Genomic DNA, 22,864 nt, shown 5'->3' with positions numbered 1-22,864 from the left:
GAAAAAAAAAAAAAAAAAAAAAAAAAGTGCCCCCTGCAGACATTTCCCAGAATAAGATAAAAAACCCCAGGTACCAAGGGTGGTTTGGCTACCAAAAGATGAACTTGGCCAGCTTTTCTCCTTGTCCACTGGTATCCAAAATGTGTTACTATCTCCCAGGCATTAGAGGGGGCTCATAAGAAGGCTCCTCGTTTTCAATTGCTACGTGAAGCAGAACAGCCTTTTATGTTACAGAACTGAGACACTTCATATGAAATGACCTGCCACTTAACTTCCTTCCAAAGTGCAAAGCTTTAACGGCTCAAGCCCTGTATTTTCTGTGAGCTAGCAAGGGGAGGAATTTTCAGATGTTCAGCAGTATTCTACTCATAAGGAGAAAAGTTTTAAAGGCACAGATTTAGTGCACCCTCAATGACGAATCAGGGGTGACTCTTCCAAGGGTCCTGATGACTTGTGGAGTGCCCTTACATGGAGGACAGCTGGCCACCACATTGGGCTCACCCTCTGGGGAATCCATACATCTGTTACCCTGGTTTAGCCAGAAACCTAGATCATTACGTTCCTGGACAAGAGTCAGGCTGCAAATAGCACCTCATCTCCCACATCAGAGACTAGCTCCAGATTCATCCCGAGCAAGCAATAAGCCAGGACAGCCTAGTGGCTGACCGTCAGACTCCCTTATCCTTCCAGAAACGAGCTCAGGGGATTATCTGTGCCTGCAGTGAGACTACAAGATCATCTAGGATGATTGTGATGCTGGTTTGGAGTCAAGTTGGCTGGGCCATTGGCACCCAGAGAGCTTGGTCACACATTATACTAGATGTTTGAGGTGTTTTTAGGATGAGATTAATATTTAAACCGGTGGACTCTGAGCATGACCTCTTCCACACAGGAAGAAAGACTGCCAGCAGATACTTTCAGACCTGAACTGCACCATCACCAGTCTTCTGCCGGGCTCCAGACCACCAGCTCAGCTGCAAAGTTTGGAGCTTGCCAGACTCCATAACTGTGTGACTCAACTTCTTAAAATGAATCCATCAGCACACATCCTATTGGTTTCTTTTCTCTGAAAAACCCCGATACAATGCCACAGCAATTCTCAGCCTCATGCCACCTTTACAAGACACTAGTCTGTGACTTAGTTGCTCATATTCTGTTGGTGGCAATTCACTTTTCCACTGACTTCCTTTCCACTCTTGGCCTCTGCCTGCTTTCCGTTCACATTCTGAACGATGTAGTTAATCTCATTCCCAACTAGTGGCCTCCTTGAGACCACCTCAAATCTAGCAGCCAGGCTAGAGGACATAGCAGCCACAGATGCTCTGAGGACCTCAGGTTGGTGGCATCACAAGAAACAAAACTCAATAAACTGGTCCTTTTTCAGTCACTAGTGACCAGGGCAGGAAGTGTTCATACTCCCAAGATGCCTCTGAGACGCTGGTATCCCCGGCAGGCAGCAGTCACGGTGCCTCCTGTACAGACTAGACTGGCTGTTACCTGTATCTTGCCAAGTGCACAGCTGCTGAGATTGAAGGACCTTTGTTTCAGGGAAGGACACACAGGGCACGTGACATGGACAGTAGCTCCCCAACTGAAGCGAACCCTTGTGAGAGCTGGGGAAGCAGCTCCCAGATCAGATGGTTCTCAAAAGGAGAACTATGTCGGAGGCCATTCCCAGTACTTCTTCCCAACCACCCACCTAGCCTGACAAAACTGGTCAACTCTAGCAACTTGGGACCTTTTCTATGCTTCAGACAGCAACCTGACATGCATGGGAATCCCTAGCATTTGTATCTATTTTGTACTTCTGCTGGCCACTTCGACTTTTATAGTTCACCAAAGTTAAAAGTCAGATATGACCATTTCACATAGAAAGGACAGACGTTGCCCAAAGACTAGAACTGAGGGCGCTACTCTACTGCTTAAAACTGCCTTGTTCTGGTGACTCACTCAAGAGAGTGAATTCATGAAGTCCTCACTGGAGTGAGCCATATGCCAGGGCTTTGTTGAAGTCAGGGAACAGAAATCAGGAGTCTCCATACCTCCAGAGCTCTAAAGACAGCCATGGTCTTGAGCCACCTTCCTCTCTTCACTGCCCAACACAAACAGGGACTGGCACACCTCTTATGTGACACCTGCTGTCTGCATATCTACACGGACCATGGGATCAAATTCTTGGGGTCAAGAATCAACCCCTTTAATACATTCCTGACCTCTCACTTCGGTCTCCTTCACCTTATCAACTTGGCAAAGCTAACCACTCTCAGTTAAACACAAATCTAGATATTTCCTCGAAGTTATTTTGTAGGCGGAAGTAGAGTTCATAATTAGTCGACTTTAAGTGAGAGGTTACCCGGATAGTCTAGGTGGGCTGGATTCAATAGAAAGGCCTTATGTGCAGAGCTGATGCTTCTCTGAAGATATTCTGCCTATAGACACTTCTATGTCTACCCAACTACACATCTGAGATCAGCCTTGGACAGCCCCACCATCCGGTGAGGCAGGTCCTTGCAGTCACATATCACACACTGAGTATTTTACTGTAGGGAAACATTCCAGTGGATGCCTGAGACTGAATAATACCAAATTATGTTTTTCCTGTGTTCACCACAACATTGCCACATAGTACCATAATAATACGTCCTTCATTATTTATGCTCTGGTGTCCACTTTGCATTACAGCTCTCACAATTTGGGGCCACTGTTAAGTAAAACAAGGGTCAAACATAGGCAGTGCAGTACAACGACAGTCAATCTGATGACTGGATGGCATGGGTGACGAATGCACACAGTGTGGAGACACTGGAAATAGGGGCAATTCAGGTCCCAGGAGACTGAGATAGGGACGGAGATTTCATCCTGCTGTCTAGAATGGTGTGCTATTTGAAACATGGTATCTCTGGAATTTTCCATGCAACATCTTCAGGCCAGGTGAATTCAGGAAACCTGAAACCATGGATGGGGAGGAGAGGCCTAGTGCATCTCGTACGGTCTGTTTCTCTGGTTGAATCCTACCAGTACACTTCTCTCTGCTTAACGCCTTCATACCTCAGTTCCCCATCTGCAAAGTAGGAAAAATAAGAGGATCTATCTCACGGGGTTGATTTGAGGATAACAAATCACTGCCCCAACAAGTAAGAAATATTGTTCATGCAACAGAAGCTATTATGACTAATGGAGCTTGCCTCTGACAAAGGAGCTCACAGACTACTGGGAGCTCTCATAATAATTGTAAAATATATTTGCTAAAAACACAGTTGGGTATGAGACATACCCAGCATAAAAGAAATACAGAGGCATGCCTAGGGTACCATGGAAGGCAGCTACTCTAAGTATAGAACACAGTTTCGGGGGGGCAGAGATTTAACTCAGTGAGAATATGCCTGCCTTACAAGCAATCCCCAGTGGGGCGATACAGTCAGGCACCACTCCCAACTCCCCATTGCTTCTGTTTGGGGCCACAGCCTAAAATGCTGCAGGAAAAGAAGGCTTTTACCCAAATCTGTGGAGCAGTGTTTCCCAGGGGCTATAATCCCCTTTTTATGGGAATTCATTCATTTACTCAACATTTTATTGAGCACTGAAGGCATGCTAGGGCCTGGAAATAAACAAATTAAACAACAAAAAAAAAAATCTTTAGCTGAAGGAAAAAGAGTCAGACAATAAACAATTAAACAAATATCTAACTTCCAAATGTAATAAAGAAGTCAGTGACAGAATAGACAAGGCCCAAGAAGAACTGTGTGGAAGAAGGGGCAAAGTAGGAAAAGAAGGACTTGCATTGCAAGCAGTTTGGCTGGAACCTTCCTTCTGACGAATCATAGTAAGGAGCAGGTCTGCGGACACTTCCGGTTTCCTGAAGACCAGGCAGTTGCTGCTGCCATGGACAGCTCTGTCCTTACCCTCCTCCACCTCCCACCGCCCACACAGCCTCACCTGGACAGGCTGAGATCTCACCAGAGCACCCTCTTCCTAAAAGCCTCTGGTGGGGAGACAGTGAGCTTTTGGTTTTTGCTGCCACTGACCTGCAACACTATGAGGTTAGTTGATACCAAAGTCCTATGACCCCTCAGATGTGCTCTCAGGACCCGCAATGGCTCCACAGACTACATCACTATTTGTTTCACATTTCACAGAGGCAGAGAATCTTAAGAGCGGCCATAAATTCTCACCATTCCAGCCAACTGGCTTCTACATCAGTAAATGCCCATTTTACCTTCTAAAGCAACAAAACAGCACTTTCACCTGTTTCAACGATGCAAGGATCTGAAATATTTTTATTTGAGAACAACACTCTACTGCTTTTTCAAAAAACATTTGGAAACCGCCCTTTAACTCACTCTACATTACGAGTGCTAAAAACTGAAATCTGGAGCTGACTTCTTTTGAAACGTGGCAAATTACGACTAAAAATACACGCTACAGTTACTTGTCATCGTTTTTCCAAAAAGTGCACAGAAGAATTAATTTAGGACACTCTTAAAAATAATCATTCTGTTCATCACACAGAGGATAAGTGCACTTGATGCACTGCGTGCCTTCCCTGGCGATGAGGAAGTCTGTATTCAACGTGGCCAGTACGGATCACTACCTTAAAACTGATCATCTAATCAACTTTGTTAGGTTGAGAGTTGACAGTTATTGCTCCCATAGCAAAGGCTATCCATGAATCAAATGTTCCAACCAGGCACTTACTATGTCCACGCAAGCCAGCATCAAACCAAATCACCATGAAGGGAGAGAATAATGAGTCAACACCCATTTATAAAGGTGGCAATTTAAACAATCGCCCCTATGTAAATTAAGTAAACACGACTTTGCAATTACATGAAGAAACATATAAATTCACACAGGTGGAACTACATAAACACACATCTCTTCTATATATTAATCTCTGTAAAAAGTTTATTTACGGCCAGGGATTTAGCTCAGTGGTTCCACTGCCTGCTTCACAAGCATAAGGTCCCAAGTTTGATCCCAGGTACAAAAAAAAAAAAAGTTTATTTAAAACCACGTAAAATTATACTGCCTCAACACTGTTTATCTTCCTAGTATAAACCAGTGCACCAAATGGCTCTCTCTTCCAAAGTACGTATCTCTGGAAGCAATATTTAAAAGTTAAAAAAAACAAAAACTTGAGAAAGATTAACCCCTATTTGCCAATAAATTATCATTGGAAGCTTAATTAAATCTAAATTTATGCTTCACGCACACCCATTACCATTCAACAAGACGACCTTTTCTCTCATCAAGGGTCAGAATCCAAAGTTGCCCTATTAAATTAAGAATTTTTTTAAATTCTCAAATGTCACAACTAAAAAAAAAGTAGTAAATTCACACACACTATAATATGAACATCCTTTAGGGTTGTATTTTTTCAGAGAGCATCTAGCAAGCAAGAATTTCACAAAAAAATCACGCTCTACTTGTACCAACTGAACATATTCTATTTAAATAAATGAGTCATGCTACAACCTGTTAAAATGAACTAGAATTATAAAAGTAAAAAACCAAAAATAAGTTTAAATAAAATTAATACATGCATTTCTATTATCCCATGCCAAACAGTGGAGGGGGTCCAATTTTTGAAATATATTAAATTCTCCCTATAAAGCAATACCAGTGGTACATGCAGAGGCTCATACTAACGTCACTTTGGCCCCTGGTCACTCAGTCCTTTAGCTATACGTTTACCACAGCCCCAGTGAAAAACCCCAGTGAATACAAAAGAAACCATCAACAGAAGTAAGAGACAACCTACAATGTGGAAAAAAATTTTACCAGCTGCTCCTAAGACAAAGGACTATTATCTAAAATATATAAAGAACTCAAAACAATCAGCCCCCAAAATATAAAGACCTGGTTCAAAAATGGGCATCTGAAATGAACAGACATTTCTCAGATAAAGAAGTAGAAGCAGCAAGTAAATATGTGAAAAAATGTTCCACACCACTGGTCATTCGAGAGATGCAGATGGAAACAACAATGAGATTCCACCTCACCCCACAAAGAATGGCTGCTATCAAGAAATCACTCAATAACAAATGTTGGCGGGGTTGTGGGGAGAAAGGAACCCTTCTCCATTGTTGGTGGGAGTGCAGACTGGTGCAACCACTATGGAAATCAATATGGAGATACCTCAAAGAGCTGGGACTGGAGGTTCCATTTGACCCAGCCATCTCTCTGCTGGGTATCTTTCCAAAAGAATTGAAAGAATCATATCACAGTGATATATGCGCACCTATATTTATAGCAGCACAGTTTGTAATTCCACATTGGCCTGCTCCCTCTGGTTCTGATTACTTTGCAAAGTGACAGGGCAACTTTGGATCTGTCTCTCATCCCCAGACTTCTGGTTGATTCTGGGGTATATCTGGTGCCACTTCCTGAACATCTCCACTTACATGTTGCAGAGACTGCCTTCCGTCTGTCCATTCATCTATCTACCTGTCCATGTGAAATAGGAAGAAAGGGGCTAAGGGTGTAGGGAAAGTGGGAAGGGTAGGGGAAAGCTAATAAGGGAAAAGAAAAAAAATATAAGAAAATAAAAAAATGGAAATAAAGTGTTTGTAAATGGGGAGGAGAAGAGGGGGTGAAGGGAGGGTGGGGACAAAGGGAAAAAAATGAGAACCAAGACCTGTCATGTAAAGGTACAAGATCCCAATAATGAATGCAACTATTGTATACCTAAAATGTACCAATAAACTCAATTAAAAAAAAAACAGTGAAGTCAGGCGTGGTGGCACATGCCTGTAATCCCAGCACTTGGGAGGCTGAGGCAGGAGGATCGCTGTGAGTTCGAGACCAGCCTGGGCTACACAGTGAGTTCCAGGTCAGTCTCAACTACATAGTGAGACCCTGTCGCAAAAAAAAAAAACAAAAACAAAAACAAAAAACCCCAGTGATGCGTGTACACCTGACCATCCTGCAGCCACTGCCAGCTTTCTCCTTTCTCATAACCAATCCACGAGGCCAATCCAATGCCTCCACATACCACTTTTAAAGAGCTCTGACAACTATAGGATGAGTCCCAACATCACTCCATTCAACCTGCATGCTGGGGCTGGAAGAAGCCAAGGTAAATATAAGATGTGTCCTTTAATATAAAAATCCAGTGTCCAGCACCAGAATGGATCCAGGTTGAATGTATGCAGGATGAATGGTGGAGCACATAAGAGAATACACTCACAGCCCAGGACAGTGCTGCTCAAGAGAAATATAATGCAAGCCACAAAAGGGAAGCTTAAACTTCCATTTATAATGTTTAACTTTCTAGTGGGCACAGAAGAAAGAAATCACTCCCATGAATTTTAGTGCATGTGTTGGCGAAGAGAGCACATGCAGTGAGTTCTAATATATTTTGTTTAACCAGATAGGAAGCATCATTTATTTCCCTGTGTTATTATTAAAAGTGTTATTTTAAAAGAGATCTTTTACCCGGTTCTGTACAAGTCTTTGAAGTTGACCGTGCACCTGGCATTACAGCGCACCTCCATCCAGACCTTCCATGTTTCAGAACGTTCTCAGGCTGCTCTCCCGGACAGCCCAGGTGGGAAGCATTTCCATCACCGCATCAAGCTCTACCAGGCTGGTCTTCCAGTGGGGAGGGGAGGAAGCACACGGTCGGTGAGGAGGAGCAGCGGGTGGCACAGAGTGGGACAGACCACATTGGCCTTGAGTGCAGACCGCAGGCCTCCACCTTTATCCTCTAAACAACAGGGAATCACAAAAGGTGATGTGCTACAGTGTTCTCACAGTGGAAGGTGGTTTCCCAGAGAAGGACTAAATATGAGCTGGAAAAAAGAAACACTGGCCGTGACCACTGGAGAAGACAAGACCAGATGAAGGTATACTTCTGAAATTAAAACCCAGTGGTTTACAAACAGATCTATAGGCCGGGATCAATTCGTGATGATCTTCTAGTCAAGATAAAATATTAGAAACAAGAAAAATTTGAAGATTTTTTTTCCCCAAAATTAAACTTTAATGCAATACATGGCCCTTTATTCTCAACTCAGATGCCTTTTGGTAGTGGAACACTTCCTAACCACAGATTGTCAAGGCGCCTTTAAAAGTGGCCTTGATGGATAAATTTTGCAATGTTTTGTGGCTGCCTAAATTCTACTCCTAAACCTTAATTGTAAGTAAAATCCAAAATTCTGAGGTAAGCCACTATTTTAAACTGCTGAGAGTTTATTAAGAGGAACATAGGGCCCAATATATGTCTGTTATTCTCTATATTGATCGCTTATTTCACATATTCATGTCTATTTAGCAATAATACCCACAGGACTTTTGTCAGAAATTACTATATAGTGACTCAGTATCTTAAGAAAATAGTTTATATAGTCATTCCCATAATGTTTACATTTATGTAAAAATAGTCAATGGGCAAATGATGTTTCCTATCTGGTTAGACAAATTAACTTTCCTCTTCCTACCCCCAATTCCATGGACTGTTTCCTTGGGATACAGTTCACAATAGGGAGGGAACTTATAGGTCAACAGTAATGTAGTTTTATGGTTAGTTATTATTATACATCACCAGAGCGTAGCAAAAAAAGGCAACATTCTATGCCGCCAGCATTTCGACACACCCCAACCAATCATGAGCTATAATTCTGATAAAGTCACTGATGAATGTGTCTAATTTTTCATTTCTTGAACTGTTAGTGAGGATACTTATTTCTCGTGGTGGCATTGTGTCTCAGATTCCCTATACTCTTCTCCCAACCACTTCCCCTGAGGACTTTGGGTTCTGACCTTTGCTATCTCCATTCTCTGTATTTCAGATAATAACCACTTAATCTTTTAAGCTGTCCCATTATTTTCATCCATGCTGTGGCATTCCATTTAATATTTATTCCACTGCCTTTGGCTGGACTATTTTTCTTTTATTCTTTTGATATTCAGGTACATCAGTCTTGTGTACACTGATTTTCTCCATTGCTTCAGTGGTCATAAGTTTATCTACCCTATACAGCTAGGTAAAAGTACTATTCCATTTCCCTCTAGTTATATTATAAACACTGAGGAATTTAAAAGCAGAAGGCTTTGTACTCAATAAGTACAGAACTTTCTGGCATGAGTGAGATTTGCTCAGACCATTTCCAAAGTGGACCTGACCACATTATAAAATGACAGACATCATGAAACTGCTACCCTTCTCTAATCAGTAGTGATGGTGAACATAATAACCAAGAACTGAAACTTCCAACTCTTCCTAGAGGAGCTCAGTACCCTATAAATTTGGCACTTACAGCTCAGTCTTACTTAAAATTAACTTTCAGCAAGAAAGGTCATCAATGTATAAAACATTCATCTGAAGACATACCGTCACCCACAAATACAAAACCCAATTGAGACCTGACATGTGGTGCATGCCTGTAAACCCAGCACTCTGGGAGGCTAAGGTGGGAGATCTCAAGTTTGAGCCCAGTCTGGGCAATTCAACAACTCAGCAAGGCCTTGTCTCAAAATTTAAAAATAGGATGGGGATGCAGCCCAGTATGAAGGCCCTGGGTTCAATCCCCAGTACTGGAAAAATTAAAATACAGTAAAAATGGCTATGGAGACATTTTATGTTTTCATATAGTGCAATTATATGGGAAAATTTAGAAATTCCTCCCCACAGGTAGAAAACTGAACAAAAACAAAGAAAAAAAACAGCACATAATCACTTAGCAAATTATTATATTGTATATTTTATATATGTAACATAAAAGTTGGTAAGTAAACTCATGGCAAGATTAATAGCAGTTACTTGTAGGGAAGTAGGATTATGGAGAAGTTTTACTTTCATCTTTATATTCTTTTTGCAATATATACTTATATACTTGACAAGATTAAACATCTTCATACACACACACACACACATACACACACCAATACATACTTTTATTCTTTTAAAAAAATTTTTAATGAAGGTAGAAAATATTAGGGCATTATACTAAATGCCATTAAAATGCCTCAACTCTTATTGAGGCCACAGCTCATTAAACATAACGTTCTACCACCTCCTGCCATATAAGCCTCTTATCACTTACAATGGCAAGTCTACTAGAGACTCACTGTAATAAAACACAAAGATTTCCCAAAACACCATAAACTTTCAACTACCCATTTTTAAAAGTTACAGTCTCAAAGGCTTACAAAATAATTTATAATGATATCTACATAAAAATGGTATAAATTGTAAAAAAAAAAAATCTGCTACATAAATACTGATGCATTTGCTAGCAATGATAAAATTATCTATTTTTAACCATTCCTTGAAATTCTTCAGCAAGAAAAAGAGTGTTTGGAGGTAAAGGGGAGTTTAAAACAGATGCAACCAAAACAGCAGAGAGCTGAACTGCTGAAGCTAGGTGACAGGTGCATGGCATGGTCTAGTACCTCAGAATAATGCATTATTTTATTTGGTATATATTTGAAAATTTTCTGTGTTTTCCATATCAGTGTTTTGAGAAGGTGCTATGAAAAATGAACAACAATATACACATGGGCACAATTCATCATTATCTCAACCAAGGTAACACAATTAAAAGCCATGTCTTCTTTTCACTCTATTTTAATGCCCAAGGGGGAGACTATTCAAAGCGAGCAGTCTACCTGAAAATTAGAACAGAACGCTGGCCGCTTTTTCTTTATTAAGCAGAGTATAAGCACATAAAATCAACAAAAAAATGTCTTTCATATATACCCGTAGATATGACTCAGAAGACTTTAAATTTCCTGCCCAGAGCCAGATCAGACTGATAGTCAGCCATGAGAGCCTCCCCCAGCTCAAGAGATTTATAACACAAGATGCACACTGCTGTAGACGATCTGAGAAACCTGCTCTCCTGTGAGACACCGGAAGGGCTCTGCTCCCTTCTCTAAGAGGACAGGGAGCCAGCTTGGAGGTGAGCAAACTGCAGGGCTAAAGGCTTCTGCCCTCGACAGAGCGCAGGCCACCACGACCAACAGCATTCAGCTTAGACAGTCTGTTCTCCATAATGGTTACAAAGGACGACACGGATCCTAAACGTCTGGGATCCCAACGCTGACTACTTCCCAGAGTATAAGTAAAACTAAAAATACTCTTGCATCAATTTTCTAAGACATGGTAAAAGAACTTCATGGTTATCATCACAAGATGTTCTATTTCTCCTGGCAGGCTACAAAGCTGGTTTTTATTTCCATTTTACAGATGCAGAAACAGAGGTCCTGAGCTGATCAAAGACTGTTCTTAAACACTAAAATCTCCTGACTTCAAGGATGGTGTGGTTTGTACTTCCCAATGCTCCCCTGGGGTGTCTGCAAAGGAAAGATGGAGGCACTTCACCAGGACAGCAAGGCAGGGCAGAACAGAGGGGAGTCAGGTCTAATACTCCTCAATTTCAAAACGCTACCTCCGACTATCCATTATTTCACACGATCTACTCTTCACTGTTAATATGGTGACTTTAACTGGTCATCCTTCATTTGCTCTCACATTCTGAGGGCTTGTTTCTCTGTTTCCACAACGATGATAGAGATCTCTTAACAACTTGCTTAATCCAAGATACAGCATTAATGGATATTTTTTATTTATTCATGTGGCAGTACAAGGGATGGAAACCAGGGCCTCACACATGCTTGGCAAGCACTAGCTACATCCCAAGCCCTGTTATTTTCTAAAAAGCAGGAAGGATGGCCAAGACTATGTGGCTGGGAGTTTTGACTGCTGGTCCCTTCTTTTCATGAATCAAGATGGTCCAAAGGAAGAGGAGTTGGCAGAGCCACGGGCACACCCCCAACTCCCGGGGGTCACTTAACCTAGGAGGGGAGCAAAGCCTACCTCTCTGACTTCGTGAAGCTGGCCAGGATACTGACTCTTGGCTCTTCGGGCGGCTGCAGGCGACTTGTGATGCGTGATTGTGACCACACCGGGGGCCCCCGCAATGAGGTGTCTCTGGCTACAGGGAGACGCAGAATTGGGTGTTCCATGGGGGAGCAAAGTGAGACTTCGGCTCCGGGAGCTTGGAGTACTCTAGAATAAGCAACAGGTGTCAAAAACTCAACAACTGACCTGCAGAACATGACTGAGTGTCGCTTTCCACTTATCTGGGAACTTTCACTCTTTCCCTTTCACCTGTTTAGATGGATGAAGGCATGGAGGAGGTCCAACCTTTACTTCATACCCAAATCCCACAGATATCACTTAGGAAATTTTCATGAACTGTTCTTATGTTGCCATCTCTGACTGTTGTCCCCTGTCCCACAGTATGGCCACGAAGGGCTAAAGAAAATCTCCCCCGGGCATAACCGACTCATGGATGCCTTCCTCTGAACTCATTATTTCCTCTTCCTAGAATGTCCTTTGCCTCTTGGCTGGCAAACTCCTATTAGACATTCAAGACTCTACTCACTATGGTCTGCTCTGGAAGCCTCTCCTTGCCTCTCAGCCTCTCCGCTCTCTTATTCTACTGCACTGAGATTGTACTTACTGTCCAGCCCCTTTCTTCAGAGACTGATTCACACTCAACTTTATATCCCTGAGCATGGCATACAATAATTATGTGCTTAATAAATGTTTGCTGTATGAATAAGTGCACTAAGTTATCCACCTCATTTGTTAGTTCAGTACTTACATTCTGGACAGTATGAACATATAATCCAAATTATAATTTAGTCTATGACAAAGATGGTATCTTATCTTACTGGAGATAAATCTTTCAATAACTAGACAACCATTTAAAACAAGTTGGATTCATATCTAAAAGACTGCAGCAAAGATTTAAAGAAAAAGAAAAAGCACTAGAAGAAAACATGTAGCCATGAGGTAGAAAAGACCTAAAACCTTGAAATTCAAAAGCTATAAAGAAGCAAAGCTCCATAAATTTGATTACCTAAATTGAAAACTTCTGCAGGAAAACAAACCACTACCACCATCAATTAATCCAAGTGCTAAACTAGGAAAAAAGAAAAAAAAAATGAAATGCAAACTTTTTATTAATGGGCCAAGACAAGAACAGATGGTTCAGAAATAAATATAAATGGCCCTTATATATTTATATAAATATAAACACAGAAAATATATTGACTGAGTCATAAGATTATGTAAATAGAAACTACATTGAGAGACATCATCTTTCATCCATCACATGGGCAAAAATGCATACATTTGAGTCAACATCTACTAAAAGGGCCATAGAGAAACAAGTCTGTGGAAGAAAAAGGTGACACTTCTGCAGCAGGGCAACACGGAAGACCTGTGAGGGTTACCAGTATACTTCCCTGTGTCCCACTAATCTCCATACCTGGGAATATATCCTCCAGAGACACCTGTATCCAGGTGAAATAAGATTAACAGCCCCATTAGCCACTGCAAACTATGTTAGAGACAAGAATGGGAAACAAGCTAAATATCCATCGGTGTGGGACAAATTAAATAAATTGTGGTACACCTACACAATGGAATACCACTGACCTACAAAAGAGTATTGATATGATCCCTGTTAAATGATCCTGAAAATTTTCCTAAGTTACACAGTTAAGTGTAAGAACCAAAGGGCAGTCGTTATGTACTTTGCAAAGTTCTACATCAAAACATAGAAAATAAGTACTTTTGCTTTATTATTTTAAATTATTTGCTTAAAACACAGAAATATTCTAGAAGGTTACACAAGAAACTAAAACAGTAGCTACTTTTTGTGGAAGGAATGGGAGGGGAGGAACAAAAAGGGCATTTTTCACTTTGTATGTCTTGGTATAGTCTTTCATTTTGAACCATGTCAACATGTTACCTTTTCAAAAAATTCATTTCTGTGTAAAATTTTTCTAACTGCCTTGATGCTTCATTTCACTTGAGAAAGGGCAGGTGGATGATTCAATGAAACTATGCCAGGTTCAGCTGTAGAATTATCAAATATTTACTGAACACTGGCTATGTACCTAGCAGATACCTAGCATAAAATGTTAGAGAAACACAAGCTGTAGGAGACAAGTTTTCTGCAGATGCTTATAATATTGTCAGTGATATAAGACACAGATACAGAAAGAAGACAGTCACATACACACATTGAAAGACTGAGGTGGTGTGTAACAAGATGCTAATTAGCAACACATCCAGAAAGTGTGAAAGAAATAAGAAAGGAAAAGATCAATGAAGAATTTATCTCAAGGTCCTGACTTTGATCCCTGATACCCAAAAAAGCTAATCTCATCACAGAAAGATGCTCTGAGGGTGAAGACCTGAAGCCTCAGAAGGATTTGGAAAGAGATAAATCAAGGGATCAGAATACATGGCTGAGATATTCACAGTCGTCTTGGACTCAGGTAAACAGCACTCTTCTAAAAACAGTTAAATGTTGATGATTCATCATGTTACAAATCACCAAGAGATTGGGAAGTAGGAGCCAGGGTAGAAAACAGAATTCTGGGTTACCCTGAACCCCCCAGTAGTTTATAAAGATCCTCTGGATTTAATCTGCACATAATAGGAATTCCAATAAAAATGGGAACCAGAGTCCTGCTTTTAAATAACCTCATACACAGGTAACTGGAGAAATGTGTGGTCTGAGAATTACATTATCTCAGTCACAATGAACCATGACAGCCATCTACTTTGAGCCTCAATCTTTTACTCGGAGTGTGGAAGAATAAAGAGGCTATTTCCCTAAACCTTTAATAACAGTAAATTTGCCCAAGTATTAAGAGTCCACTGAAATACATTTTGATTGTCTGAAACACTTATTTCAATCCAAAAAAGGGGGCAGCCTTTTCACTGGGCTTTGAAGCCAGATAGCAAGTTTCTTTTCCCCACCTCCACCACGTTCTGGCCATGTGACCTTGTGGGAGTTATTACGCTTTCTCCTCAAGCATTAATTTCCTAATCTTTAAAAGAGGAATAATAATAATGATGATGACACTTAAAAGCCATCATGAAGATTAAATTAGATCACGCACATAAATGCTTAGCGAACAACCTGACATGCAGAAGCTGTGCGGCTAGCTTGTTTCTTTGCCTTCCTTAAAACTTGATCAATGGAGGTCTGATTGATTTTTAAAATGTTAAGAAGTTGCTTAGTGCAGTCATAGCAGCCACTGACCTTGTCCTTATTATCCACAGGATCAAAGAGGTGATGAAGCCAAAAAATATTTTAATACTTCTATGGTCAGCAATCAGATATCAAGACTGCAGGAGAAAATGCCGGCCTGTCCATCCGTCTGCCTCTCTCATACACACACACTCACACACACTTAATTCTAAGTAGACACGAAGACCCATCAGAAACCAGCAAGGAAATCTCAGCTAAGGTAGTTGACACCTTTGCCTGTAGCATTATCACAATGAATGGCAATAAATCAAGAAGTTCACCGAGGAGCCAAATTATTCCACTGTGGATGTCTAAACCCACGATCATTATTTAATGGGTGTCATCTGAATTCATGAGTGCTAACATCGAGTCAAAAAACCTTTAATTTTCCATTAGATGTGAGATTGTTCACAGTTAATTTACTCCCATGCTTCCTCTTGGGGTAAATGTGAAGAAAGCAGTCTCACTCTTGATGAATCCCATAGGTAATCAGAAGAAAAGGTGAGAAAGGGCAGCAAATTACAACACTATCAATGAGCAGGCTGTCTTTCCAACACACAGCCTGTCTGAAATGTCCAGGTTTTGTTTTTTAAATTGTGTTTGGATTTAAACATTTATCCCTGCTACTGATTTTAAATAAAATATTAACAGAGTTTGAGGAACAACATGGCAGGATTTGGTTCTAAATATTTACTTCAGTGGGGACAATTAGAAATGCCAAGTGTGCCACCTGTGGAGAATTCTAAGTGGAGAGCAAAGATTTCCTCCTCCTTTACCTAAGAGCATTGCCTCCATACTGCCCTCAGCTGTTCCCCTGGCTATACTCATGCCCTGTCCCTTGTCCTCTGCCACCCCCACCCCAGTGCCACCTGACAAAGGGACAGCAGCTACCAAGGTTGGGGTGCAGGAGAGGAAGTGTTGTATGTCAGCACTGCCCAGCTGTTCTATACACAACCTACACCTGTTGGACACAAACTCTTTCTGGGTCGCAACTAGGGAAGGGCACACATACTCTTTGTATCTTGTGAAGGAAAGGCTTGGACAGGGAGAAGGCTCACTAGAAAGCTTACGTCCAGTCAAGGTAATCATATGACAAGACCTGGAGGTGGAAGCCTCATCTTCCAGGCTGACAGTGAGAAGCTCTGGACCATCCAAAGGCTCCCACACCACAGGGCTGTCTGGAAGAACAATCAGCCCCACAAGACAGCACACTCCTGTCACTCACTGCCTGGGTTCAACTCCAGGCTGCACTACATACAGTACTTGAAGCTGAGTAAAGGAATATGGGTAATCTCATATCTAAGATTCAGTGTTTCCTACCTCAGCAAACTGTCGAAAAATGAAATAAGAAAATATAAAGATAGCACCTAGCAGCTACAACAAACATCACCACTAATAATAAAAAATGAGGCTTTCAAGCATCACTACAGGTGAATGACGAAGTGCTCTGCAAGTCAAACACATGAACCTAAGGGCCGACATTTCCTTAAGACCCTCTTAACCTAAAAATAAATTAATCATCTTAATTACTGAAAAACTACCTGCTTCAGAGAAAAAAGTACTTGAAATATTATTCCATATTTTCAGAAACCCAGCTGTTCTAGAAAGCAAAGTACCTATAGACAGATTACTTTTACTATCCAGACAGCATTGTAGTAAAGAATTTAAGTAATGGAAATTTCTAATTAATAACTGGAATAAAATATAAAGTCCCAAATAGAAAAAAGATCATCACCTGATCCTAAAAATCTTTCAAGACATATCAAAAGTTTATAACCACTGTGTTAGAATTAAAAGACTCAAAAGGAATTAGGGACTGTTAATGTCTTAAATACACATTTGTGGTAATCATATTTCTACAGTAGAAAACTCTTCTGATGGGAAAAACTTCCAAGACAACTAATTATAATGATATTCAAATGACATTTAATTTGGAGCTTATCTTTCTCATTTCCTTGAATTCCTTCACAGCAAAGGGAAAGAAAAAAAAAACACTTGGGGGTGGGGAGCCCAAGAGAAGCCAGGGGCTATGGGGGGGGGCAAAAACACTAAGCTAATTTGACTATGTATTTTGCAAAATTTAACTAAAACCATTTTGTTGCATCCCTTCTCTCTTCTAAAAAAAGTAATGTGCTGTTTCCAAAATGGCAAAGGCTAAGCGTAAAAATTGTGATTTATTCCTTTTCTCTCAAAAGTTAAACACACCTCAAAAAAGAAGGAAAGGCATAACCATTTTTAAAATAGAACATTGAGAGTCTTAAATTTATTCAGAATTCCATTTTCCTGGTAGTCAACATCTGAATAAAATGTGGACTGCTTTTGAAATGAATCCATTCCAGTGTTTGCTCTATAGCTTCACATCGACCTTCTCATTGCCCTGTTTTTCTGTTGTTTTGTTTTTAATTTTCTGTTATCTCAAGTCTTAAAACAGAGTTAAAGTAGAAATAAAGATTTTTTTTAAACTGGGATGTTTTCCAGGTTCACATCCACAATTAACTTTTCAAAGTCATTCTAGCTCTATTTTTCCAAATTTCTGTCTTCTTTGAGAAATAGGAGTTGAAATCTTACGTTACCAGGCCTAGGTGATTTTTCTTTCATTGTTATCTGCCACTCTTTAGCAAACCTGAAATATTTTTCACTAACTTCATACCAATGCCCTCTTCACACACACAGACACACGCAAGCGTAAAGGATAAACAGTGGTTCTAACAGACGAGAGTCTCTAGCTGGGTTCCAAACACACTGTCCCAAATCCACAATTATACAAGCAAATGCCAAATCTTTCAACACTCTGTGCAAGCAAATACATATATTTCCATTTCCTACAAGTAGAGGGAAAAGAAAATTTGGCATTTTTAGCCTGCCTTTTCTTCTCCTGTTCCCAGATACCACTCTCCCTCCTGTCCCCTGTAAATCTGCCAATTCTTCCCTAACTGCTAATCCAACCACTCTAGAACCTGTAGCCATTCTTCAGGTCCAGCTTGAACGTCTCGACTCCAGAGAAAGCACCAATCTTGTACGCTGTCCTCACCACAAAAACCCCCTTTTCCACCCACTTCCCTAGACCCCCACAGAGGTAGTCAAGTGTGAGTCTACCTTCCCCGCTTCCAATCTCCCAGCTCTGTCTTCTGCCAGCAGCCTCTGTGCAGACCCTGCATATTCCCAGTACTAAGACTCCTTCTGGATGCTTTATTCTGCAAGCATGGAAGTCTCTCCTCCCACTAAGCTCCATTCCTTCCACTTCTCATGCTGCCAAATACAGAACTCTGGAGACAAAAGGAACTTCAGGCATGATTTTAGGCTAGTCCTTTTTCTTAAGTAGATTTAAAAACTACAACTCCCAAAAGGACAATGAATCATCTACCTAGGCACATGTACTCTGGAATCAGGTAGGTACAGACCTTCCTAACCTCACATATGCGTTTACACAATAAATACTTAGTAATGAATCCCCCTGGCCTCAGCTTGAACCACTACCCCTTCCCTGGGAAACAAAAGAAAACGAAACAAAACTTAACTTTAAAAAAGTCAATACTGACTCAGTGGTATCTGTCCCCCTTTTCCAAGAAGGCAGAAGGGTCTGGAGAAGAGACATCATCTCACACTAGTTCTATATCAACATAAACAGTGCAAAAAGCAATCTAGTACAACACCAACCAATACACATTATTCAGAGATCCAAGAAGCATTTAATGAACATCTGCTGTGTGCCAGGGCTACTCTAGAGAACAGAAAAGCAACAGCAAAGAACAACAGACAAATCTCCCCGCCCTCATGGAAATGGCTTTCTGGTACAAATCCTCCTCCCACCTCCCAAAAGATAGAGGCAAAATAGAAAATGTTTTAGATACTAAGATATAAAGCAGGGATAGAGAAATGTGAGAGCGCTTTTCAATTTTAGATAGGAAACCATGAGAAGATCTCATGAGAAAGTAACATCTGATTAAAAACGTGCTTAAAGCAAAGTCATGCATCAGGTTATCAGGGGAGACTCATTCTAGGCAGAGCCTCTCGCCATGTGCAAAAGCTCTGGGGTCAGTCTAGCCGGGTGTCTGGGCAAGATGGACAGCATGACGAAGGTGGAGTGAACAAGGCACAGAACAGGAACATCACAGATGGCAGAGACCAGTATTTTATTTGGGGAAGGAGGGTGTGTAGAGGTGCACTAGAGATTGGAACCAGGGCCTTGTGCTAAACAGCTGCTTTCCCACAGAGCTACACCTCTTCCCCTCAGTTCTTGAATTAGAAATAACAGATAATTGCCAGGCAAGTCAAATTACCTAAGATCACAGAGGGCTGATGCAGACACTCAGTAACAAGCCAAAGAAAAGGCCAGAAAGTCTCCTCAGAGCCATGTGTGGGTATTAAGTTTTTATTTGCAAACAATTTACCTATGTCTACGTGGTATGTATCACCTCCAATGGGCAATTTCCATGATAAAACTTTATTACTATTGGCCTGAAGACAGGCATTCCGTGATCTATTCCATCCTCTATTACTCACATCTTCACATAATCAACCCAGAAGATATTTTATGCCAGAAATGAATCACTGAACAAAAGGCAAACACAAACCAAGCGCTCTATAAATGACCACTCTAAGACATGGGAAAGAGGCTCCTATTTAACGGTTCAACTTCTGTCTCCGCCACTGGTCACACCAGCCTTGGGAAAGAAAAGTCCAATGCAATTCTAAGACAGGTCTGTTCAAGAAGCAAATTGATTTTCTTAAAAATCAATAACTAATCTCTGACAGAAGCGCTCCCATCTACTTAGAGATCATTATCTCCTTTCCAAATGCCCAGGCACAAAAGTATGAAGCTCAAACCTACTTGTGTTTCAAATGTATGAAGTAGAAAGAAACCCCAAAACACAGATCACACCACTGTTGACACGCCTGAGCCGCATGCACAGATCTGGGGTCTGTGGAATAAAGCCCACTGATTACAGTCCAAGCTTTGTGCTGCTGAGGATGTTCAGAAGGTGAAAGATTTGCTAAAACCTGGGAGTCTAACTATGTAGCAGATTACTAACTCACTAGGAAGAACAGCACAAGGGCTACAGAATCCAACAAGGTATGTACCAATGAGGAAAATTTCCCCAAGTGGCTATATTTGACTAGAAGCTTAGCTCTTGTTACCTGCTGCCTTTTCCGCTGCACTTTTTACATGTATGAGACACATAGCCACGTACACTAAATACTTATGCCTAACCCTATGTAATTCTCCCTCCAGTGATTCTTATCACAGCAGGCACTACCAGGAGGGTCACAGGCTTGTGCTAACATGGAACAAATCTTATTTTCAAAAACAAAGAAGTTTAGACTATGTCTTTGCTTTTTAAGATTCCTAAATTCAGACCGTGGGTGTTATGGTTTCCTAGATAACCCCCCAAAGCCTAATGCGTTCGTAGGTGGGGCTTTTGGTAGATGACTGGGTCAAGAGTGTGTATGTGACCATGATGGGGGGACTGGGGGGAAAGTGGTGGGTCACTGTGAGCATGGCCTGGGAGGGTATATGTATCTATATCCCTCCCCGTCCCTTGCTCTCTCTCTGCTCACTGCCTGCCATGTCATGATCTCTTTCTCCTCTGCCAGGCCCCTCTGCCATGCTGCCTTGCCTTGGAACCAGCTGACTGTGGACTGAAACCTCTTCAAACTGAGCCAAAATAAACCTTCCCTTCTGTAAGAGTTGTAGGCATCAGGTATTGAGTTCCAGCAATGACTTGCTGAGTCTACAGTTCAGAGCTAACAAGATTCATTTAATACTTAATTACTGGGTGTTCTACTAATTTCAGGATCACAAAGAAAGAATTTAATTCACTTTCAAATCTCTCATTTTTCCCCAAGGAAGTTAGGGGACAATCTGTAGAAGTATACACAATATAAAGACTAGGACCCTACCACACTTCAAAAAGTGATACACAGATTTAACACAATCCCAATCAAATACCAATAGCATTCTTCACAGAACTACAGAAAACAATCCTAAAATTCCTATGGAACTAGAAGAGGACCAGAATAGCCAAAGCAGTCCTGGGTAACAAGAGCAAAGCAGGAAGCAACACAATTCTGGACTTGAAGTTATATTACAAATATATTACAATTTTTGTTAAAAAAGCATGGCATTAGCACAAAAACAGACATGTGGATCAATGGGACAGAACACAGAATGCAGTAACAACCCCAAGCACATTCAACTATCTTAATATTCAACGAAAGGAACAAAACTACACACTGAAGGAAATATAGCTTAACAAATGGTGCTAGTAAAACTGGCTGTCCTAAGATTGAACCTAGTCCCACATCTCTCATCATGTACTAAAATAAAATAACATGGAGCAGAGATCTAAATGTTAAAACAAACAACCTGCAGGAAGACAAAATAGATAAAACCCTTGAAGTCATAGGCTTAGGCAAGCACTTTCTGAACAGAACCCTGGTTGCACAGGAAATAGCACCAAGAATCAAAAAATGGAATCTATTCGACCCAACTATTCCCCTTCTTGGTAACTTTCCAAAAGAGTTAAAGACATCGTGTTACATTAATACAGGTATACCCACGTTTATAACAACACTATTCATAGTAGCTCAATCTTGGAAGCAGCCCGTATGTCCATCACCAGGCAAATGGATAAAGAAAATGCTGTATTCGCACACAGTGAAATACCACTCTGCCATAAAGGAAGACAAACTCCAGTCATTTGTAGGAAAATGGATGCACCTTGAGACCATAATTGTCTTAGTTACTTTTCTCGCTGCTGAGACAAAACATCTGACGCTCAAAGTAAAAGGAAGAAAGGTTTATTTTTGGCTCACAGTTCATAAAGATTTCAGTCCATAACTGGCTGGCTCCAAGGCAGGGTGGCACATGGCAGAGGGGCATCACAGAGTAGAAGACAAGCAGCAGCAACAACGAGCAACAAGCACAAGCTTGATGACAGGTCTTTCTGTTCCTTTTATCTCATCCAAGCTACACTTAGGGCAGGTGGCATTCACACCTTTAATCACAACACCAACGAATCAAGCCTGGCCTCACATCCTTGATCTCAGCACCACACAAATACCAAATCCGCCACTTACAAAAAGCCCCTGTGACTGCACTGGGCTTTGGAGGGGAACCTAAGTACAAGCCCTAACAATAACGGTAAGTGAAATAAATGAGACACACAAGTTTAAGTATCACATGGTTCTATGAGAAATCAAAAATATAAATAAAGAGCAAAATAAAAGATAATAGAAATAGGGAGACAGATCCTTCTCAAATGGGAAGGGGATCAAGAGACAGAGGGAGGGCGAGAGGGGAAAAGAAGGAAATTAAAAAATAATGTCACCATGTCATATACATAAACCAACTTCCACAGGAAAGCAATCATCGCACACTGCAAATGGATAGTAATAAAAAATAAAACACAGACCAGGCCCTTATGATTCCAATCACTGAAATCTGCACACCGACACATTAAGTGAACATTAGGCCAGGGTGAAAGGTCCTTGAGCTCACTGTGGGTCCCAATCATTTCCAGGCACCAAGCATGTGGATGGGCCATCAGAAGCAACCCAGAAGAGGTTCAGACCATCTTACATAGGAAGGCATCTGCACTGCCCAGTGTCAGGGTGACAGGCAGGAGAGGTAGGAAATCTACAGGAGAAGCTCTCGATGTCCTCAATTTAACCAGCTAACTGGACTCCCCACCACACTCCACACAGGGGCTGACTGCTCGTGCCTTGCAGCTTCTCCAGCAAGACCTGCACACTAGGGCCCTTCCAGCTGACCTGGGTCGCCAAAAAAAAAAAAAAAAAAA

General features: G+C 41.1%; 1 protein-coding gene across 1 annotated transcript in view; it reads right to left on the bottom strand.

Moving 5' to 3' along the window:
* Osbpl10 (oxysterol binding protein like 10) overlaps positions 1–22,864 on the bottom strand; it is a 192,123-nt gene that overhangs the window by 117,206 nt on the left and 52,053 nt on the right. Inside the window, exon 5 of the mRNA XM_033756928.1 lies at positions 11,822–12,013. Coding sequence (XP_033612819.1) covers positions 11,822–12,013 — 192 coding nt within the window. The remainder of the gene's footprint in view (positions 1–11,821; positions 12,014–22,864) is intronic.

This window comes from Fukomys damarensis, unplaced genomic scaffold (assembly GCF_012274545.1).
Source record: "Fukomys damarensis isolate Sample0158 unplaced genomic scaffold, DMR_v1.0_HiC HiC_scaffold_28, whole genome shotgun sequence".
In the NCBI taxonomy this organism is placed as follows: Eukaryota; Metazoa; Chordata; class Mammalia; order Rodentia; family Bathyergidae; genus Fukomys; species Fukomys damarensis.
This window is presented reverse-complemented; position numbering and strand designations above follow the sequence as displayed.